Source organism: Erinaceus europaeus, chromosome 13 (genome assembly GCF_950295315.1).
Source record: "Erinaceus europaeus chromosome 13, mEriEur2.1, whole genome shotgun sequence".
Lineage (NCBI taxonomy): Eukaryota > Metazoa > Chordata > Mammalia > Eulipotyphla > Erinaceidae > Erinaceus > Erinaceus europaeus.
In genome coordinates, this window is record NC_080174.1 from 16,293,454 (window position 1) to 16,317,194 (window position 23,741).

The window sequence follows — 23,741 nt, forward strand, 5'->3', positions numbered from 1 at the left end:
AATCCTTAAGCTTATAACACCATCACTTGGGATTCGGGATTCCTAGTAAGCACATTTCAACTGAACAGATCTAGTACATACTAACTTAGAAAAAATCTGTTCTGAAGATTAAATTTGACTAATATTAATTTGCTATTGTACTGTCCTGACAATTCAAGTGCAAATGACATTCCTACTTAAAGAGTTTAGCCTTTATGTAAAATAATTCACACTATTCATTATCAAGACTTGGTAACTGGATCAATTCTCCCAAGGGGACTAAAAAGAAAAACTACTAGCAAGGTGACCCAAGTAAATTGTGTTGTAAATGAAAGGGGGAAAAAAAAATCACAACAGACACTAGAGAAATTCAAAGTACTATGTGAGTCTTCAATGAGCAACTATATGCCACCAAACTAGAAAATTTCGAAAAGATGGACAAATTTTTAGAAGAACACACCCTTCTGAGCAGTACATTAGGGAGATTGTGCACCTTGACCAAGTAGGATTTATCCATGGATCCAAGGTTGATTCAATAAACGTGTCCTACCACATCAATAAAAAAAAAATCGACCGCATAATTATTTCAATAGATGGAAAGAAAGCCTTTGACAAGATCCAGCACCCTTTCATGATCAAGATAGTAAGAAGAATGGGGACAGGTAGGAAATTCCTCAAACTAGTTAAATCTCTAAATAAGAAAGCTACAACCAATATCATACTCATTGATGAGAAACTGAAATCTTTGCCTCTTTAGTCAGGTACAAGACAGGGCTGCCCATTATCATCTGTTATATATTATCACATTATTTTTTTCAGTAACATAGTACTGAAGTCCTAGGATAGCAATTGGGCAAGAGAAAAGAATCAAAGGGATTTAGATAGGGAGAGAAGAAGCAAAATTGTCACCGTTTGCAGATGAACTAAAAAGAAAAAAAAAAAAAAGACAGTGATATATACCTTTTACAAACCTTAACCAGGACTAAAGATAGTGAACAAAATAAAAGTGCCAGCTATAGACACTTTAGATATACATTAACACAGAAAAAGCCCTCACATAATTAGGGAAGAGAAACATTAGAAAATAAAAGTTATTTATCAATCATTTAATGCTCTGATTTGGTCCTGAAGCAGGATGGCAGAGGACCTAGTGAGAGTTGTATTGTGGTGTGGAAAACTGAGAAATGTTATGCATGTATAAACTATTGTATTTACAGTCAACTGTAAAACATTAATCCAATAAAGAAATAAAAAAATTGTACATCATGTGAAGAATGAATGGGTTTCTATTTTGCATATTGATAACATCTCATTTTTCCATTATTTATTCACTATAAAGACAATGTTTTTCCACTGTCTTATTTTCTTATCATTGTCAAAAACCTGTGGGTTTATTTCTAAACTCTATAATCTATCCCATCTACTTGTCAAGTTTGATGCCTATGTCAGATTCTTCCCATCACTTATATTAATTTACAGCTCAGGGAGTATTAGTCCTTCAACATTGCTCTCTTTATGAATTATTCTGCCTATTTTTTCTCATTTTACCTTTTTGAGGTGATGGATCTTCTCAATGTACTCAATGTTGAATTCATCTCATTTTAGGATAACAGAAAACATGGATATTTTTGGGCTGTTTTGGAGCAGTATTCAGTCTAAGTCTTATTATTCCTCACCCATGAAAATAAAACCTTACTGAGTACTTTATTATTTTTTTGGGGGGGAGGTTAATAATTTATAGCATAGTTGTTGGGGAGTCTAGCGGTAGTGCAGTGGGTTAAGTGTAGGTGGCGCAAAGCACAAGGACCGGCATAAGGATCCTGGTTCCAGAACCCGGATCCCCACCTGCAGGGGGGTTGCTTCACAGGCGGCGAAGCAGGTCTGCAGGTGTCTAATAAAAAAATAATAAATAAAAATAAAATAATAATAATTTTTTTGGTGTATGTTGTTTTAGTAGAAGGGATAATCTTGGAATAAAAACTTCATTAATTTTTGTAGAAGGTTCTATTTGATTAAGGTTAAATAAATGCATAATATAAAAGGGTAACATGGAAGCCAAGCAAGGTGTGCTTAAAGTTTACAGTATTATTTATTCAGTAGGTTTTACCAAGGTATTATTTCTAAGTATTGAAAATAAACATGTAAATAAAATGTGAGCCATGGCCAAAATAAATATTTGTTTCTACAAGGCTTTTATGAACAGCATCCATTTTTCATTTACCTTTTTCAAGTTTTTAATTAATTTATTTTTTTTGCCACAAAGGCTACCACTGGGGCTTGGCACCTGCGCAGTAATCAAAGTAATCAATCACTACATTCCCCCCCCCCATTTTCTTTACTTGTTAGGACAGAGAACTGAGAGAGAGAGAGAAGATAGAGCCACACATATACAGAGACAGAGATACATCTGCAATACTTGGTTCACCATTTGTGAAGCTTCCCCCCTGCAGCTGGGGGGGGAGGGCTTGAACTCACATCCTTGGGCATAATGAGATGTGTTTTTAACCAGGTGTTTAATTGCCCAGCCCTATTCATTTATCTTTACATCATGAATGAACATAGTAGTGTAGTTACTGAGGGAAAAAAAAATCCAACAGCTGAGTTTTCTACTAAAATACTGTTTTATCTATATATAAATAGGTAAGACAGAATGCAAACATTATAGTGTGTAAGGACCCAGGTCCAAGCCCTGTTCTCCACCTGCAGGGTGGTGTGGGGAGCTTCATGAGTAGTGAAGCAAGTCTGTAGGTTGGTCTCAGTCTATCTCTCTCTCCATCCCTCCCCCCTCTCCCTTTCAATTTCTGTCTCTATCCAAAATAAATAAAAATGAAAATGCTATAGACTTGTGCTCATAAAAAAAGATAATAGTTTGCAATTTACCTGAAGATTTTCACATGTCTCTTGACTGTAGGTGAGTCTCTGGATTTCTGTAGGTGAAACAAGATATAACGCTTGTCCATTGTTGGTGAAGCAGAATGTTCTGGCTATCCGCATATTGGTAAGGGGCAAGTAATACACATCCAACAGAGGCCTTAAACTTGGTAAACTTGAGGAAAAAAATTAAACATGTGTTAATACTTAACAAGGTATGTTTCAGCATTGAACAAAGTATTGTAGAACGTAAAATTGGCAGGGGCCATAAAGACCTCATGATTTTAATTTATTTATTCACTTACTTATTTTCTTCTTTATTTGATAGGTCAGATAGAAATTGGCAGGGGAGGGGGAGATATAGAGGTAGAGAGACAGCTACCTTCGGACTTGCTTCACCACTTGTGAAAGTCCCCCCCACTACCGATGGTGACCAGGGACTCAGACTATTGAGGACTGGGGGCTTGAACCCCTGACTGAGTTTATTTGAGTGGGAGATACAAACTGTTTTGTATTCCTTGCAAACTTGTTCACTGTTACCTGAGTGAAAGTAAATCATCAATACACAGGGTTGTAAATGAGCATTTTTTTTTAAAGTGGGTGTAATTCTGTAACAAGTTTTGAGGGAGGGAAGGCTACATTGGTATTGGAGGAAAATATCTAAGTCCTACCTAAAAGTCATAATATGTCCATTGGCACAGAAGCAGGCAAGGCAGATACTGTTACTTAGTGCTACAATATCTCCACGAAGCACAAATGAGGTCTCTGTGATGTTTTGCTTATAAGCACAGCTCTGAGTTGGCAGTGAGATTACTTTTGCTTGCTTTTCAGAACATATCACTGCATACTGGTTTTCACTCATTTCCTGAGATGAGGAGGGGGAGACAGAGACAGGCCGTCGCTTCTTCAATTTCTCCTTCTCATCCTTTTCTTCAGGAACGTTGGGTTCTCTCCAGGGCTCGTAGGCGGGTGGAACTAAGCAGCCGGTGGTATCCAGGAACGCCATTCGTAGGATTGCCCCCTTTAACCTCAGTATTGTCCCTAAAAACACAAGAGTGTAGAGGAGAATAAGTGTGCTGACCCAGACAGTAAATATGTTAGGTATTCAAAACATGGAGCATGTAGACTGAGTTGACATGCTACACTAGCATATTGTTGGGAGTCAACCTTGAGTTGTGATGTTGGGGTTTAGAAAAGACGCCATGACAGGTCCTAAATGGAAAGGTGATACCAAATAAACCAATGCTGGTATATCAACTCCTGCATCTAGCACGTGCACTGCATGTAAGTCTGTGGACTTATCAATCTGCACCGAGAGCTACGCTGTCTGGTAGAGGAGCCCCTGCCACTATGGCACAGAGAGCATTTGGCATTTGTTCACACGGAGGTGCAATATATGGGCTGGATTTGAAGATGGAATACATCGAGTAAAATATTTCGGTGATTTAAAAAGATTCTAATAACATCAGAAATGGCGGTAGTTTTGGATAGAGTGGGCTAAATAAAATTCATTTTGCCCTTTTCCTTTATATATCTTTTAATATTCTGATTGAGTTTTTATTTATTTTTATTTTATTTTTTGCTTTCAGGGTTATTGCTGGGGCTCAGTGCCTGCACTACAAATCCACTGCTCCTGGAGACCTTTTTTTTTCTTCCCATTTTGTTGCCCTTGTTGTTACCCTTGTCATTGTTATTGTTGTTGTCACTGCTGCTGCTGTTGAATAGGACAGAAAGAAATCGAGAGAGATGGGGAAAACAGAGAGGAGGTGAGAAAGACACCTGCAGACCCGCTTCACCACCTGAGAAGCGACTTCCCTGCAGGTGGGGAGCCAGGGGCTTGAACTAGGATCCTTGCACTTTGCACCATGTGCACTTAACCTGCTGCACTACCACCCTGCCCATCTATTTATTTTTTAAAAAATAGACTAAGAAGCAGAGAGCATGTGAAAGAGAACAGGACATCATCAAAGCTCCCTTCAACTCAGTGAGGGCTAGGCTCAAGCCTGAGAGATAGGCACATGGCAAAGCAGTGGACTATCCAACTGAGCTATTCTGACAGCCTTCTTTTTCACTTTTAAAATATGAAAATCAGAATTTTTAATTCCTACACGTGGCTTATATTACATATTTACTAGGTAGTACTGACCTAAGGTGTGAAGAGAGGAAAATGTTATTATTTTAAAATTCTGGCAAGAACCAGAATTTCTACTTGAACTGTTTACCAACACATGTTGAATATTTATAGTCTTAGTGTAGGGATCATGCTTCTTCACTTGTTTTAATTAATGGAACGCCTTTTCCTCCTGCCATCCCTAACAATGCACATACGCTTTGAGATCATTTTTAAGTAAGCTAGCATTGATACTGCATTTATTTATAAGTATGACTACATAAAGAATTCAGGGAGATAGCATAATAGTTATGCAAAGGACTTGCATGCCTGAGGCTTTGAAGTCCCAGGTTCAATCCCCAGCACCACTATAAGTCAGAGCTGAGCAGAAGTCTGATTATGTGTTTGTGCTTGTCCTCTCTCTCTCTCTCTCTCTCTCTCTCACCCTCCTTCCCTCTCCCTTTCCTTCTCTCTCATTAAAATATCTTTAAAAGACTTTAGAACCAATGGAAGGGAGGGAGTAGAAACAATTTAATATTCCACTTATTTTAGAGTATTTTAAATTTTGTTATCACTTTACATTTCATAGTTTGCAAAATAATCTCCCTTATAAAACTAACTTTTATTTCTATGTTCTCCTGACCTGTTACAATTCTTCTTAGCAGACAAAACACTGTACCCTTTCTTCTTCACATCTACATATTTTCTCGGTGGCTGGGTTGTGAGATAAAAATAAAAGCTATTCAGTTAAATTTGAATGTCAGAGACACAATAAATGCTTCTTAGGATAAGTATGCCCCCCAAATCCTATATGGGGCATTGTTACATTAAAAAGTATTTGTTGTATGACATTCGAATTTAATTGGGCATTCTATACATTTTTTCCGTCAGGATTATCACCGGGGCTGTATGTCTACAAAACTATTGCTGGTGGCTATCTCCTGCCTTTTTCTTGGACAGAGAGTGAAAGACGAAGGAAGAAGGGTGGGGTGGTAAAGAAGAGACACCAGCGGCACCACCCCCATGCTGATGAAGGTCCCCTTTTTGGTAAAGACTGGGGACTTGAACAAAGCAATATATATGTGCATTCTACCAGGTAGACCATTGCTTGGTCCCATGGGCATTCTAAGTATCGTAATGTACTAAATCTGGTAACCTCACATATAGTTAGTTTTATCAAGTAAATGTACTGTGTCAAGCACTCTGCTAATTTGGGAACTGCCTATAGTACAGATAACATTCAGGGAATACAGTAATTGTAGACTGTAAATTTTCTAAAAGTATGCCAAGATAATGTGGAAAATGTTCATCCTAGAGCTGGCAGGTTTTTAGCACACTTTTCAGCAGAGTAGTAGTACCTGTTGGCCTTCCGTTTGAAGGAAAACAAAGTAGCAATTGGGGAGATCAAACAAACCATTTTTTAATCTATTTATTTCATTTTAATGACACGGAGAGAGAGAGGCAGAGAGACACAGAGATAAAATCATAGGAAGAGAAGGAGAGAGATGGAAATACCAGAGCACTGCTCAGATCTGGCTTATGGTAGGGCAGGGGACTGAATTTAGGACCTCAGGATTTCAGGCATGAAAGTGTATTGCATAATCACTATGCTGTCTCTCCCTAGCTCTCAAAAAATTTCAAGGTCTGCCGTACAGAACCTCATCTGCTTAAAAGACAGCTGTCTCCTACAACTCCAGTACAAATAGCATGATATAAAAATGTTGTATTCTATTTTGTTTATTTTAAAAAATATATTTATTTAGTTTCCTTTTTTGCTGCCCTTGTTGTTTTTATCATTGTTGTGGTTACTATTATTGTTGGTATTGATGTTGTTGTTGCCGGATAGAGAGAAGTGGAGAGAGGAGGGGAAGACAGAGAGAGGGAGAGAAAGATAGACACCTGCAGCCCTGCTTCACCGCTTGTGAAGAGACTCCCCTGCAGGCGGGGAGCCGGGGCTTGAACCGCCATCCTTAACGCCAGTCCTCGAGTTTTGCACCATGTGCGCTTAATCCGCTGTGCTACAGCCCAACCCCCTATAATGTTGTATTTTAAAATAGACATCTTTTTCAAAAGAAATATCAAAGATGTCACCATTGAGAAATAAAAGGTTCTTTCTTGCATATGAAAATTAATCCTTTTTCAAAGGAGCTTTATGGTTGTTTTAACTTCACTGCAAGTTGAGGAATGCTTTTTATACAGTTAATAGATTAGCTATATTTAATCCTCATCACATTTATTTAGTCATAACATTCAATCTATTTTATTATTGTTATTTTTTTGTCTCTCTCTTGTTTTTGATAGTGATAGTGAGAGCGACAAGGGAGACGACTAGGGAGAGAGAGACACAATCAGCAGCACTGTTGCACTGCTCCTGAAGCTTCCCCTCTGCAGTTGAGGACCAGGGGCTTGCAAGGGGGGAGGGAGTGGTACTCACACATGGTAACTCATGTGCTCTAGCTGCTGTGTTACCCAGCCCTGGTAATATTGAGTTTCTTATATTATGCTAACATGCTTGTTTGAGAAAACATCGATGATAAAAATTAGTAAAATGAAAATAAAAACTATCTCCAACTCATTATCAATGGTAATTACTGTTAATACTTTAACCATTCTAGGTAAATACACATATTTATCATGTACTATTGATAAATAAGATTAGTAAGAATGTCTTCATTATGCAACTTATTTTTTTTAAATCTAAGAGCTTGTCATGCATTTATATTAAAATATTTTTTGAGATGAGTAAATAAATCAAACTGCTTCTTTAACATAAAATATTTCAAAAATAAACACTAAAATCAGAACTAGATTTTAATTCAATATTCCAAGTATTGGGTCTGGGAGATAGCAGAGAGGTTATACAAAAAAAAAAAGACATTTGTGTCTGAGGCTCCAAAATCACAGGTTCAATCTATATAGCTGAGCAGTTCTTTGGTTAAAATCAAACAGACAAACAAACAAACAAAACAGCCTCAAGTATTCCTAAAGCCTACTATGTATAGAACAATACACCAATCAACAAAATGAATAAATGTTCCTTTTTTTTTTCATACCTTGGTCAGTATAAATAATGGAAACAAGAATCTTCAGTGATTTCCAAAGGTAACAGACTCCACATACATTTGACAAAATTCAGTTTTATTTTCAGTGGGAGGATTGCAATTTTTTAACGTGTTATTAATTCACCTTTTCCTAATATTTTAAAGTAACATATTTTAAAATCTCACATTTAGAGATTAAAAGTCACCAAGTATAAATATGAAAAATACACTTTAATGGTTTTCTTCCGAATATGTGTCATCTTTTTGCTTGGAGAACATTAAATAGTAACGAACTATAGAAATGATCCCTGAGGGGGTCGGGCGGTGGCGCAGTGGGTTAAGCGCATGTGGCGCTAAGCGCAAGGACCGGCGTACGATCCCGGTTCGAGCCCCCGGCTCCCCACCTGCAGGGGAGTCGCTTCACAAGTGGTGAAGCAGGTCTGCAGGTGTCTATCTTTCTCTCCCCCTCTCTGTCTTCCCCTCCTCTCTCCATTTCTCTCTGTTCTATCCAACAACGAACGGCATCAACAATGGCAATAATAATAACCACAACGAGGCTACAACAACAAGGGCAACAAAAGGGGGAAAAATGGCCTCCAGGAGCGGTGGATTCATGGTGCAGGCACGAGCCCAGCCAATAACCCTGGAGGGAAAAAAAATAAAATAAAATAAAATAAATGATCCCTGAAAGTATAGTCTTGAGAACATTAAGTAGTAACATATTCTGGACTGCATTAGAAAAATGTTTTGGTTTCTTTTCACTATCTTACTCAGTACTCATTTTAGATGTGAACTTAAGAGTTAATATAGGTAACTGTCATAAATTGGTATATAAACATACTTGATAATTTTATCATGTTCTTCATTAAAAACTTAACATTGTAACTATTTACAGTTCAGAGTTCTCAGATTCAAAGATGAAAAGAAAAGATTTCTAACAAGCAATAGTAATCAACTTCTTTAAATATAGCATCAGAGGACACATACCACTTGGAGATACAATTACTGGCTGAAGAAGTCTTTGCTCTCCTCCAGGGGGAAGGTTCAATGCAATGACAAGTACTGTTCCCAATGTAGTACCAACCCATAAACACGGGGAAGGGGATGAATCTGCCTTTCGCGTAAAAGTTTCACAGAAATGAAGAGCAGAGATAGCTTCTCGGGATTCTTTGTCAATGCTGGTTACACTTGAACTTCGTGATCGGCTGAAGGAATTATCTTTTACATCTGAAAATATTGAAAATGTGGCAATGGCCTCAGTTATAAAATAGCACTCTTAGTTTGGTTTGCTATAAATCTGGTCATAGTCTAAGAAGAAAAATCTATAGGGTGTTTGATCTTAATTTCTCTTAATTGAAAGGAAAAGCAATGTCAATTTTCTCTTAAATAATGCATAAAGTACTCAGATCCCCAATTTGCCCATATAAAAAAAAGCATTAATTCATAAAGATTTAGCTTTTCACTTTTGAATGCCACTTTAACTGTAATCAACATTTACGTAAGGAATTTTTTATCAAAATGTATGACCAGGATCTGCCTGTCTGTTATGTTATCAATATATATTAATTATACTAATAAACCCTTATTTTATGCTTCCTTCTTCTTTGTGGCCAAACTCAAGTCTAGTTCAAGGCCTGGCATTTTAGCATAGAACATAGAAAAATATGTCACGATTTTTAGGGAGGGCAAAATGGACAGAGAGATAAGAACACTGTTGATGAACCAATGCTAATGATCAGAACACCTAAGTATTAGACCAGAAACTCTAAAATCCCAAACTTCGCCTTACCTAGCAGTAAATCAGCCCTTCAAGAGAGCTAATGAGACTTAAATAAAAGGAAAAACACTCAGTTCTTTCCCACTATCAGATACATTTCCCACTATCAGATTTACATTTAACATCTTACTGAACATGCATAATAACCACAAAAACTATAATTAATCATTGTATCTTGAGTATCAAACAGAAAATAGGGCATGCTAAGTGACTTGTCAAGGGTCTGCAAAGTTAGTTGGCAGAAGAGTTAGAATAAACAAGAAAACAAAACAAAGGGACAAGCAAAGTCAAATGAAGACAAACTTTTGGACTTGGATTACAGAAATGATGTCAAAATGGGGGTGAGGAAAGTGAGCTTCAAGGGTGAAGGTGGTCTGCTGGAGGGATACTGATGCTGTGGTGGTGATGAGGTGTGGTGAGGTATTGTGAAAAGGTGAGAAACTTTACTTTTAAAACATTTATAGTCTTGAAAATCAAAGTTTTCCCCAAAACAAATAAAATCACTATAAAATGCAAAATTTGAGACTTTCCAGGTTATAGTTAATAAAAAGTATGACTTAATCCTATTTACATTCTCAAAAAATAACTGCATTTAGACATATATGAAATATCACACAAATAATAATTTTAAATAACGTGATTTAATTGATAATTAGCGTCTGAAAACAATAAATCTACTAGTGATGACAACATGGCTCGTAATTTCTAAAGATGTCTTTTGTTGGCCTGAGATTCCTTCTCAGATTATAACAGAGTAAGAAGCACTATTCACTGTAAGTGAAACAAATTTTTATAAATAATACTTTACTACTTAGTTTATAATATGATACAAATCTCAAGTGTTACCTACAATTTCCAAAGTAAAATCAAAACAATTTAAATTTTTCAGTGATAAAAATTAATTTGTTACCTAAATATATATTTACAGGGTGAGACTTCACATATTGTGGTAAAATAGAAATTAACAATACATAAATTGTTATTAAGTTTCAACATGACTCAGTCTTTGTAAAGAAGTCTAGAAAAACTCTTACTGACCCTACTAAAATTACAATGTCTGTGATGATCTATTATTCGCATTAAATCACAGACCAAACAGAATATATCTCAATTTAATGAAGTAATCCACCCATAACATTCATAAACTATAACTGTATTTTGCTATATGTAAATAAAATTATCAAAAAAATTCCCAAGGTTAACTTCCATATGGAAAAATAAACTGAATTACAATCAAGATAGATATTACATATAGGAAGGCTAGGAACTGTCTGAAAACAAGTTAGAGATTTTCAGCAATACATAAATTACAACTTCCACTTAAAGTTATTAAGTTAGGCATTATAGATTTTGTGGCTTAAATTTTAGAAAGAAGGTAAGCTAAACAAGTAGACAGAAAATTTAACTTTAAATGAAACTTTAAGAAAGGAATGCAAAGTCAAAATAGCTCGCACCCAGCAAGGCCCATTATACATCAGATGCTATCATGTCAATTGATATTCAGCATTTTCTTGAATATACGTTAACAACCCCCCAAAGTGCAATCACTGTATCTTAATAATCAAACAGAAAATACACAAGGTGATGTTACTTGTCAAGGATAGCAAAGCTAGTTAGGTGTCAGATACTCAAAATATGAATCTAGTCCTATCACCAATGGGTGAAAAGAAGGTCTTGATTATTATTATTGTGGCAATAGTTAATTAAAATATAAAAATCAGTCTTTAAGTACATTAAAAACAAACTTGATCAAATCGATGGGGTTTACAGTCAACAATATTTATACACTTTTCTCATATTTGGGAGCTACTCTCTGCCCTGACCCAGCTTTTTAGACCTTTTCCCAGCCTGACATCACCTCCCCAGAGAATAACCTGGGTCCACCTGCATATCAGAGGTCAGGCTCAGGCAAAAACTAATAAAGTAACAGGCCCTTTGGAATATACCTAAAATAGACCTACTAGCTATTTCCAAAACAGAGACCCCCAATCTTCATCTGCAATATCCTAGCCTTTAGGGTCACGATTAATCAGCATTAATCAAAGCCAATGTATGGCTTTATATGTTAATACTTTTTCAGTCACCAGGTTCCAGATGCTACCAAGATACCAACCAGACCTCCCTTGGGTAGACAACCCCACCAATGTGTCCTGGAGCCCTGCTTCCCCAGAGCCCCACCCCACTAGGGAAAGAGATAGGCTGAGATTATGGATCGACCTGCCAACGCCCATGTTTAACGGGAAAGCGATTACAGAAAACAGACCTTCCACTTTCTGCATCCCATAATGACCCTGGGTCCATACTCCCAACGGGGTTAAAGAATAGGAAAGCTATCAGGGGAGGGGATGAGATACAAAGCTCTGGTGGTGGGAACTGTACCCCTCTTATACTATGGTTTTTGTCAGTGTTTGCATTTTATAAATAAATAAATTTAAAAAATTTTAAAAAAAAACTTGAAAATCTAGTCTTTCTGGAATATCTAAACTCAGATATGATTTGTCATTAATGGCTTGTCTACCTCTAGTGAACACAATTATGTCATAATATCACTCTCTCCAATCCCCACAGTGTTAAGTCAAAAAATTCCATACTCACTTCCTACCCTCACTTAAAACATACAAGTCAAGAAGTGAATTTGATAAGGTTAAAAATGAGAAAAAAACAAACAAAAACCCCTAACCAACACAAGGCATATATTAGTTTGGTATTTTGCCTCCTGTGGTTGAGACACCTGACAAATGACACTATTAAGTCTAACAGTATCACCCAAGGTGAGTGACTACTGAGACGTGAAATCTCAGCAGGTGAAATAATGATAGCACAAAGCTACACAATTTCTCCAATAAGCTAAAGTGAATTCACTTCATGTAAGCTTCAGAACTGAAGGGCAGCCCAATAACCTCACCAGCTTTAGCAACATCTGGCAGGTTAAGCCTAACAATATTAGTTTTGCCCCCACTGCTTCCTTACTCATTGTATAGTAATCGCCAGCTAAGAACCTCTGCCAAAAAATAATTCAGCAGTATAATTACCTGAAGAGGAATTACTTAGGCAACCTGGAGACAATTTCAAGGGTATATATATCAATCAAAGTTATAATTGGCTTTGGGCATGCACATTAATGCATGGGCAAGAAAACTAAAGCAAACTGAATGGAGATGACCTGTCAAAGCATGGTGTATACAAATTGATTACACTGTGTAATTAATAATTAATTATTTAAAAAATAATTTGATATTATCATTTAAAGGTACTTTTACATATCTACTTTCCCAGATTTTTTGAAGACACTAAGAGATACAGCCAGTTTAATGACTAATATTTAACACTGCTGATACAATGGTTATCTTTTAAGTCTGATGAAGACTCTGGATCCCCTTGCTAGGAAAAAAAAAATGCTTAAAGTAAGCTTAAGATACTCTTGGATCCAAATTGCATCTTTTCTTTTTATAGTAAAAGGTCCATGTCTTTCTCCAAATATGTTACCTGGCATTCTCAGATTAGTTCTTGTTCCCTTATACCAGTGATACTACAAGGTTATACTAAATTCTTTTTTTCCTAGAGATTTATTTATGGGAGGCTGGCTAGGGGGGAGGATGACTGCTCAGCTTTGGCATTCTGTGGTGCTGGGGATCTCTCATGCATACCCTGTGAGCTATTACTGGGCTATGCCCCCTAATTATTGAAATTATTCTTTTTACCAGAGTACTGCTCAGCTTTGGTTTACTTTTGGCTTATGGTGGTTCCAGGGACTGAACCTAGGGACCTCTGAGCCTCAGGCATGAAACTCTTCTGCGTAAGTTGCTGTGCTGTCTTCGGGATCCAACTGCTTTTATTATATTCAGGAATAAAATGTCTTACCAATCAAAGCAGATTATGTCTCCTCAGTCACAATTACATGCTCTCCATGATTGTAAGTGATATAATAAGGCTATGGGTGGGAATGACTAAAGTCAGTGGGATGAAATGGACCAATACCCAAGTTTGGACTGCACAGAAAAAGGTAGCCAAGGAAGGAAGAGCTGAAGTGGTTGTGATGAGACAGGTGAACAAATTCTATGACAGAGGTGAGTGAAATCATTCCTATGCAGTCATACTTCTTTTTCCATTAAAGGTAATAGAAATTTTTCAACAAGACGTTTAAAAGAAAACCTGATTTATATGTATTACATGGAATCTTATTTATATATCTCTACTGAATTGTCAGCTGTCTTTATCTTAGGGAATCAGGAAGCTGTTTTTTAAGCTGGACTGTGTGAATAAAATGCTTTCATAACAGGTTAGCTGCATAGAAAGTATTATGGAAAAATAGCTATTTTCTCACTACAAATAGGTAATAATGATTCTTGATGTGAAATTCACTCTGTAGTCAGTAATTTGTTTTGAAAATATTATTTCTTGTAAACTGACGAGCTCAAAATAAGTTTTTAGATGCTTAAATGGAATACAATTATACAAACTTTAACCTCGGACTACATTTTTGTTTATAAAATATGAGAGGGCTGAGAAAATACATTTTGGTTTACTTGAATTCTACTTATAAATATAACAATTTGCAGATGGCATTCTAAAAGCTAAACTGTAAAACATCTTAGTCATTTTAAATTTTATCTCTGTTGAAAACCTAGTCAGCAATAACTTAAAATCTTTTGATTTCTATTTATCTACCCACTAAAGAGAGTTTATTATGGACGCTTATTTACTTTTTTACTTTACTTACCTAATTCAGGCTTTAGGTCAGTAGGCAAGCTTAACTTCCTTGACATCTTTGCTGAAAAATAAAATGCATTTTTAAAGTTTTGAAGAAAATTTAGTCATGTATTTGAAACAAATCTTCAAGAAAAAAGTGAATCTACTGAATCTGGATGCTAACACAATGGAAATATGATTAGTAGTATTATGGGTGGAAAGTAAATCTTGTTTTCAACTTTTAAAAAGTTTGTACTTACTTGATGTAATATCTGTGTATTTGAAGTTCTCACTTCAAAGAAGCCTTTTAAAAATCTAACTGTTAATTATCTCTTAGGCTCATGGGGAAAAGGTTAGGGTTCTCTAAGACAAGCAGTCATTCCTCAGAAGAAAGGTGTGCAGACAAGGAAAGAGAGGCATAAGACTGAGTTTGGGTAGGTAATATAAGTCTTTCCAATTCCTCATTTTCATAGTTATTGGCCTTATTGTTTTAAATTAAATTTCTAGATTATAGTACTATTTTATACCTAAAACGAAGTTATAATGCTTGGTTACATCATAAAAAATATTTGGCTCACCCATTTCTTTATACAACAGCTCTATTTAGATTTCATTGCAAAAAGCAGTCATATTTTATCTAAAATTACAGCATTTACAAAATATTGAAAGCACAGATATTCCAATTCTACTTGGTATTGTAATATACAGACTTACTGGAATTCACTTTCCATCCTCAAAATCAGTTATTGGCTTAATTGAGGAAGTGATTAAAGTTAGCAGTTGTTTAACTATATCTATGTTAGTGGTAGTGCATGCGTAGTAAAACAGTGCTTCCTAAGTGAAATTCTGAAAAAGTATTTGTTAATACATGAATGCATATACTGAGTTAAACTTTGGACGGTTAGGAGATATTTAAAGCACAGACCCTGCTAGTCCATAAGGGCGCCAAGTAAACAAAGAGAAATCCAGTCATAGCATACAACTTCCACATCTAAAAAAATGACAAATCCAGTGTTAGGAAAGACATTAGGCAAAGTAGGAAGGGATGTGAGAAATAAAAGTTCTCACTTCTACGGATCATTAATCTAAAAAAAAACAACGGGTCAAATATATGAACTAGTTTTAACTTATTTCACCCAGATATCATCTTAGTTAAAAGATGAAATGTAATAAAAACTAGTCAAATGAAATCTTTGGCTATTTAGTCTTATGTATGCTCTGTTTATTATCCAATGTTCTTAGAACTAGAAGATATTATGCCCCTCTGAATAGTATCCACATTTTCTAAAAGACAATGTTAGGCCCTTTTGAAACAGGAGATTTTTACCAAGTATCATAGGCACTATAGACAGACTGATTAAGAATATATGTTATTGGGGACCGGGTGGTAGTGCAGTGGGTTAAGTGCACATGGCATGAAGCACAAGGACCAGCTCAAGGAACCCAGTTTGAGCTCCCAGCTTCCCACCTGCAGGCGGATCACTTCACAAGTGGTGAAGCAGGTCTGCAGGTGTCTATCTTTCTCTCTCCCCTCTCTGTCTTCCCCTCCTCTCTGCATTTCTTTCTGTCCTATCCAACAACAACAGCAGCAGCGATAACAATAACAAGGCTAGCAAAGTGGGAAAAATGGCCTCCAGGAGAATGGATTTGTAGTGCAGACACTGAGCCCCAGCGATAACCCTGGCAGCAAAGGAAAAAGAGAGAGAGAGAGAGAGAGAGAGAGAGAGAGAGAGAATACATATTACTATGTAGATGCTGCCTGAACTAGAAGGTCATTCTTTTAGAATCAATTGATGTAGATGCTTCTTTAGACCCTGCTACTCAGATTAATTTAAGCTTTTTCTGGTCTTCAGGCCTCGCACTACTCAAGCTTGGACATATGCATCCATCAGCCGGGGACCCTGTTAAAATGCAACTAAATCTATACTCTCAGATTAGGGCTTGATTCTGAACTTCTAACAAGCTGCTAAAAGTTTACACTGCCGCTGGCCTGTGGAGTAAGGTCCCTAGGTTACAGGAATGCCAGCATAGGATCTAAGCTGAACTCATCAAACATATGATAGATACAAAGTAAATCTGTAACAAACACATTCTGAACAAGGTAGAACTGAATATGGAATCTCCGATCAGTTCTGGATTCAAATCCACTTTAGCCAACAGCGCAGGGAAGTGATTTTAGGCAAATAATTGCCTTTCAATCTCAAATTTTCTCATCTGCAAATTGAAGATAATAATTGGCACAATGTGTGGATTTGTAAAATGTTATAATTTTGCAATACATGTGAATTTTTCATAAACCATAATATGGTATTCAGATGAGATGTTAATATACTCTATTAATATAATAAAAGTGACCTTTTGTTCTTTGTTTCTAGCTTTATGGAAGTATCCCAAGTAGGTAAAATAAGAAAATATTTGATTAATACTGAGAAGATCACACTACACATCAAAGTAGGCAGATTATCTGAATTCAGTGCCTTTACCATAAATGCCACGGGATGATTTAATCATAGCACCTACATGATTTCCTCTGTAACATTACAACTGGAGACCTGTAACAATCCCCAGTTCAATCAGAATTTCAATTACAAAGGCATTTAAATCGCACTGCTATTGCCACTAGTTTTAAGGAATCTCCTTGAGCACTGAATTTGAAATGAGGAGTATTAATAGATTAATATTTGTTACCCCACATTAATCATGGATATCAAGCAATGTTTTAAAATATAGAGAACTATGAGCTTTGATGAATACAGAAAAACTTGTTACATGTAAAGATGGGGACTAGGGTAGAAGGATTAACTATCATCTATGTATTTAATGGGTGCAATGGGTCAAAAAGCACAGATACATTTCCTAGACTCCAGGAGCTTATAGTCCACTAAAGGAAACAAATAACCCCAATGTAATGGAGCAAGTATTATTACAAAGTAAAAGTTCGAGTCCACTGGATTCATACTCATATCAGTCTGGAATACTTATCTAAGGCTGTGGATGTGAAGACAAAGCCAGAAAACATTGTTTAGATTATATACATGTACACAAAGTAAGTTCTGCAAACATTTTTGTTGACCATAAATTTCCTGATATCAAATTTAAACACAGATCAGATGCAAAATCATGTAACTCAAACCCTAAGCAAGACACAGAACTTTACCAACCCCAAAAGGTCACGTGTGCTCCTTCTTAATCAAGTCTTGCCTTCATCCACTGCTCTGGTTTTTCCCCATCAGTTAGTTAAGCCTATTCCAGAACTTCACAAACATAAATCATAATTTAAATTCTTTTAGAAGCTATCTTCTACTCAGGATAAATGTTTTTGTCTTCTTCCTTAAATATCTTAAATGTGGTATTGTTTAGTCATTAGGTCTATTTTTTTCTTTCTCAGTTTTTAAATATTTATTTATTTTCCCTTTTGTTGCCCTTGCTGTTGTAGGTATTGTTGTTGTTGTTGTTGTTACTGATATCGTCGTTGTTAGATAGGACAGAGAGAAATGGAGAGAGGAGGGGAAGACAGGGGGGAAAGAAAGATAGACACCTGCAGACCTGCTTCATCGCTTGTGAAGTGACTCCCCCTGCAGGTGGGGAGCCGGGGGCTCGAACCGGGATCCTTGTGCTGGTCCTTGCGCTATGTGCCATGTGCGCTTAACCTGCTGCACTACTGCCCGACTCCCTCTTTTTCAGTTTTTGAAAGACATAGCAGTTACATTACCGTATGCTGCTAATTTCAACAACTATGCCATACTGAGGCCAATTTCTACTATTTTTTAATTCCTGGATATAAGTCACATTTTCCTACTTTTGACTATGAATTTTTATTTTGATATATCTATGAACCTCTGATTGTGTCACATGCTGGATAACTGGTTGCCTGGAATCTGGATCATCATCATGAGTCTTAGTATCAACAGGTGTTGAGTTACTGAGTCACCCAGTGGCATTACTGGCACGTCTATTTGGTTTTGCTCTTTGTTGGGATGGATCTATTTCAGTTTGACCTAATTTTAGGATAGGATTTTGTGCTGAGATGTGCTCATGTAACGAATGGCCTTCTTGGGATATCAACAGAATGATTAAGGCATTCAACAAGGTCTAACAACAATGCTTAGGGCCACGTGATTGTTGGTATCTGTGGTCGGTGCTCCGTCTCACTGCTCCTAAGTCGTATGGAGTCTTGTCTAGGTCATGTGAAACCCAGTTCTGAGGCAAAGATCCTCCGAGACTTGTAGAAATTCTCCTCTGAGCAGTTTCTTTCTTTCTGGCACCCTTCTCCACAAATTCCAGGGATCCTTGCAGTTCAGAAATCCAGTCTCTGTCTCTTTATCTCACTGAGACTGTAACTCCACCTGGATCCTATCCATTTCGTACTGCAACAGGAAAGCTGTGTAGCAGAAATTTGGTGAGGCTGTGGTGCTTACTTCATATTTGGCCTTTCTCTCACGGGTAACAGTCCTGGACTGCCTATTGTTCAGTGTCTGGGGAAAAGATGTCTTATTTATTTTGACTAGTCTTATGACTATCTTCTCTGAAAGGCTAAGTTTCAAACCTTAGCTCTTCAAGTGGAAATTTTGGCTACAAGTATGGACCTCTCCACTTCTTTGATGATGACATCTGGGGTAAGCGTCTGTTCACAGGTCTGTTTAGCCAAACCCTAGATCGTAGGTCCACAGATGCAGATCTACTTGGGGAAAGTCTCCAGTCAACTCTCCTAATTCACACTCTATCCTGGCAGAATTTTGTAAGGGAGCCACTACAAACTTCATCTAGCAGTTTTCTGATGTGTGCCTCATAGGAGTCACAGAAGCACCTGCCAATCTAATTGTCTTGTCAGGTGATTTCATTGTACCCATAAAGAAACTCTAGCTCATATTTTGAAACTAATCAATTTCCATGTAGGCTGGCTTTCAAACTGAGAACATACTGCTTGAATTAAGTTCTCAGAAGACAAACTACTGCTTTCCCTCTTCTTCATCTGTGTATTTTTATCCTCTTGCTCTTGGCACTCAGTGTTGGCCTTGCTTGGGAATCTTTTGTCAACAGAGGATATGAACTAGCTTCTTAAGCTAAGCTCTTGCCCCCACCTCCTCCAGCAGAGACAACAGAAGCGAGAGCAAAGACACTTCTTGAACTAAGAAAAACTGGCTTCTGGGCTATGTTGCAGCAGGCTGTTAGGTGGTTGGGCTGAGTTTGCTCTCTCTTCTTCTACGCCTGGATGAGGCCTCCAACTGGCTGGCTTGAGTCAGTAATGAAGAGCTGCATTAGCTTGGCAGGGAGGATGAAGTCCTTATACTGAATCACAACAAATCCTGTCTTCAATGGTATTTTCAACAATAAGGAACAGTGATTAGTGTTCAAGAGAAGCAAGTCTGGAGGCCAAGATAACTGCTTAGACTATTACATAATAAATAACAATTTCAGTGTAACTGAGGCTTTTTAGTTTTTTGCAACTGAAAAAAAAAGTCTCTGTAAAGTTAATCAGTTATGGAGACCCATATTGCATCTTAAAAATTCAATACACACTTCGTTCTTCTTTATTTTGTTGTTGCTGTTGGGCTTTCACCACTCTGGGCTAATTTTTTTTTTCCAGACAGGAAAAGACAGAGACAGAAGACAGAGAGGGGAAAAGACACCACAGCATGGAAGCTTTGCCCTGTGCAATGGAGGACAGGCTTCAACCTGGGTCGCATGAATGGCAAAGCAGAGACCTTCCCAGGTAAGCTAGGGTACTTGCTGTGCTAGTCTCCCTCCTATGCTCTACATCTTTTTCCCCCATTACAGAAGCTTTCTTAAAAGGAAAACAACAGTATAAATTTGATCTTTTAGAATGTGAAACTTAGAGTAAACTGCTTATTAACAGTAAATGGTGGGGGCCAGAAGACAGCTGAGCCAGTAGGGCAGAAGCCTTGCCATGACTTAGCCCTGACTTGAGACTTGGCACGACAGAATGTCATAGCAGCAGAAGAAACTATGATGCTGTGGTATCATTCCCTCTCTGAAAATAAAAAGGATCACACAGTCAGCCTGACTTAGTTAAATCAAGTCTGAGTTAGAGGGGGGGGGGGAAGGAAGTAAAAGCAAACAAAATTGATTTTTGTTTAAACCAAGAGAGATTTGCTAAAAGACAATTAGCGGCTACTCCTTTTTCTCACCATGTGCTGATATCCACTGCCAATTTTTATAAGGATAATGTCAAAAATGTATGCATGCTATTAAAATAATCAGAACAGCAAAATGACTAAAGGTAAGCCAAGTTTGGTGACATTTTTGATTGTGGACCTCTACACTCCAGGAGTTTTTCCAAAATAAATTTCTATCAGTTAACCTACCCAGTCTGTGATACTGTTGTGGTAGCCTCAGAAAAATAATATAAGAATTAATGGAAGAACTGAATTCAGCATATTTACAGTTCTACCAGATAAATGAGTTCAGCAATTGTAACTGTAACTGGACTAATTGTCCTTATGTTAAGTGGCAAACTAAATTATTTCTAGAAAGAGCATTATACAATTGTCTAATGAAAAAAAGATGGTTCTATAAAGTTATATGCATACACGGCCACTATTGTAATACAAAAATACAAGGAGGCTTTTCTGGGCAAATTTATTATGAAATTTGACAGAAAGTACATTCAGAAGTAGAACTGAAAATTGAACACAATATGCCACATTCTTCAGATTTCACCCATCCTGCAAAAGAGAAAGAATTCATTGTAGGAATTCAGACTTGTACAGTGGCTTTAAATTGGCTGTTACTGACATTTAGTTCTAGTCTAATTAAGCATAAATAATACATTTTCAAAGTAGAAAATAGTAAAATTACCTCTAAGTATTCCTGTATACTTGACTCATCTTCTCTTTCAAGATGTGCTTCTGTCCTTTCAAGTGCCACTTTGTTGGTTAAATAAAGTGAACTTCAATAGATACAACCACCACATTTTGGACTGAATATCGGACAATGTAAAATAAAAATCTCGGTGTTGTTGAAATTCATGATAAATAAGAATTACTTTATAATGGAAAATTCTGCCCAATCAATTTGATACATACCTTTTTACTCATATTGCAACTTAAAATGTACCTTGGAGAATTTAAGTTTCTACTTAACGGGGGCGAGAGGAGGGGCAAAGATAGTCCAGGAATGAGAAATAAGAGCAGAAAGTAGAAACACAAGGAAACACAAAGTAGATCTTGGCCTAGGGGTGGGGGTGGGGGTGTAGAAACTGAGAAATTTTACACATGTACCAACAACTGTATCTATTGTGAGCCATTAACCCCCCCCCCCAAGAAAAAACAAACCTTAGAAATAGTACACGATATTACATTGTGAAATCACTGGACTTAATGATATAAAAGCACATCAGCATTTGACAATACTGGTACTTGATATCCAGGTAAGAAAAATTTACCACTGACTTTCAAGCTGGAAAGTCACTGGAATAACCATTTAGCAAAGAATCATAACAATATGACTGTTCAGATCTTTGGTACGTGCATTGAGAATTGTGTACAAACTAAAATGTCTGTGTATTCTCAAAACAACCAATGCTATCTTAACAGGAAGAAATTAACAATGAAAGTAAGGAAGAAGGGAAAGGAGGAAAGGAGGGCAGAAAGGAGGAAGGGAGGGCAGAAAGGAGGGAGGGAAAGAGGGATGGAGGGATGAGAGAAAGGGAGAGGGAGAAAGAAAGGAAAAGAGAGCATTAGTAAAACAAGTGTCAAGAGATTTAGCTTCTAGTCTTGTAGGTGATTCCTATGAAACTTTACTTTGGGAATACCACTTAACATCACTGAGACACATTTTTTTATTTGAAACATAAAGAAGTCTAAACTTGTTTTAAAACTGTATGTCTTAATATGCTGGCAATTTAGACTATAATGACAGAGATGGTTTTTAAGTTGTGCTAGAACACTAATCAAAAAAGGGTAGCATTAGAACTCATGTATAAGAAAAGCAATGAGAATAGACTTCCAACTAATATTTGAATTAGTTTAAAATTTAAATTCACTTCAAAAATTACTTGTTTTGATAAGAATGAGAACTAATCATGACTGTACTCAAATATTTGCTATCTCAGTATCTGAGGGACTAAAACAAAAAAAGTTCTGGGAGTCGGGCGGCAGTGTAGCAGGTTAAGCGCAGGTGGCGCAAAGCTCAAGGACCGGCACAAGGATCCCGGTTCGAGCCCCTGGCTCCCCGCCTGCAGGGGGGTCGCTTCACAGGCAGTGAAGCAGGTCTGCAGGTGTCTATCTTTCTCTCCCCCTCTCTGTCCTCCCCTCCTCTTTCCATTTTCTCTCTGCCCTATCCAACAATGACTACAACAATAAAAAACAAGGACAAAAAAAGGGAATAAACATAAATAAATAAATATTAAAAGAAAAGTTCTGCGTCCGATGTTAACAAATAGGAGGTGGAAAAAAAGCTTAGTGCCTAGAAGTTAGGGGTACCCAGTAAGTAAAGCTATTCTTTCTATTTGTCATGATACGATACTCATTAAATCACTCTAATTCTGAATCTTTATTTCTGGCATTGTTTTCCTGTCGTAGCTTTAGAAAGTCAATTTGGCAATAAATCCTTCTATATAAAAATTAGTAACTAAAAATGGACAAATATAATAATAAAATAAAGTTGTATCTTTAGAAAAGTGAATCATGTAGTTTTAAAACCTGCCAATGTTGGCATTGGGATCACATTTTATTCATAAGGATATCATAAAAATTTGTAATGCCTTGTTGCAAAGATGCGTATTTTAGAACTTTTCATAAAAACCTAAAAAAAGATTTACAGAATTTTATACTTTCAAACATTTTATAAAATATGAATGAGCAAATAAAAACTTGACAACCAAGCACAATGTCTAAGTGACTTATGCTAACATTAAAGCTACTGATTCTGGAAATGTTGGCTAAGACCTTTATTTGCAAAATGTAATCATAAGGTATGAACAGGCAAAACAAATCACTGTTATATTACACATATATCTTTAGTGATCTTGCAATTATATTCTGCTATATTTTTGCTGTTCAATTCACAACAGTTATGTCTTTTTAGGATTCTATTCTTATGCATGAAAAAGAAAGTCATTATCAGTACTTTTATCTCAGCTAGTTGTCAATTAAGAAATGGAGTAAATTTCTTAAGATGTAATACAAACACTAGGTTAAATAGGGCAAGTCAGATAAATCCTTGCTGATATATATCCAACACCTCTATAAAGCCAATCAACATCACTTACACTATATCTCAGCTTCCTTATCAATAAAATAGGAAATCATAG

At 36.7% G+C, this 23,741-nt stretch overlaps 1 protein-coding gene across 1 annotated transcript in view; it reads right to left on the reverse strand.

Moving 5' to 3' along the window:
• The window catches only part of STXBP5 (syntaxin binding protein 5), a 172,252-nt gene that overhangs the window by 15,578 nt on the left and 132,933 nt on the right, over nt 1-23,741 (reverse strand). The window contains exons 22-25 of the mRNA XM_060205144.1: nt 14,499-14,549; nt 8,989-9,228; nt 3,522-3,891; nt 2,860-3,025 (exon numbers count right to left, since the gene is read on the reverse strand). Of these exons, the coding sequence (XP_060061127.1) occupies nt 2,860-3,025; nt 3,522-3,891; nt 8,989-9,228; nt 14,499-14,549 (827 nt within the window). The remainder of the gene's footprint in view (nt 1-2,859; nt 3,026-3,521; nt 3,892-8,988; nt 9,229-14,498; nt 14,550-23,741) is intronic.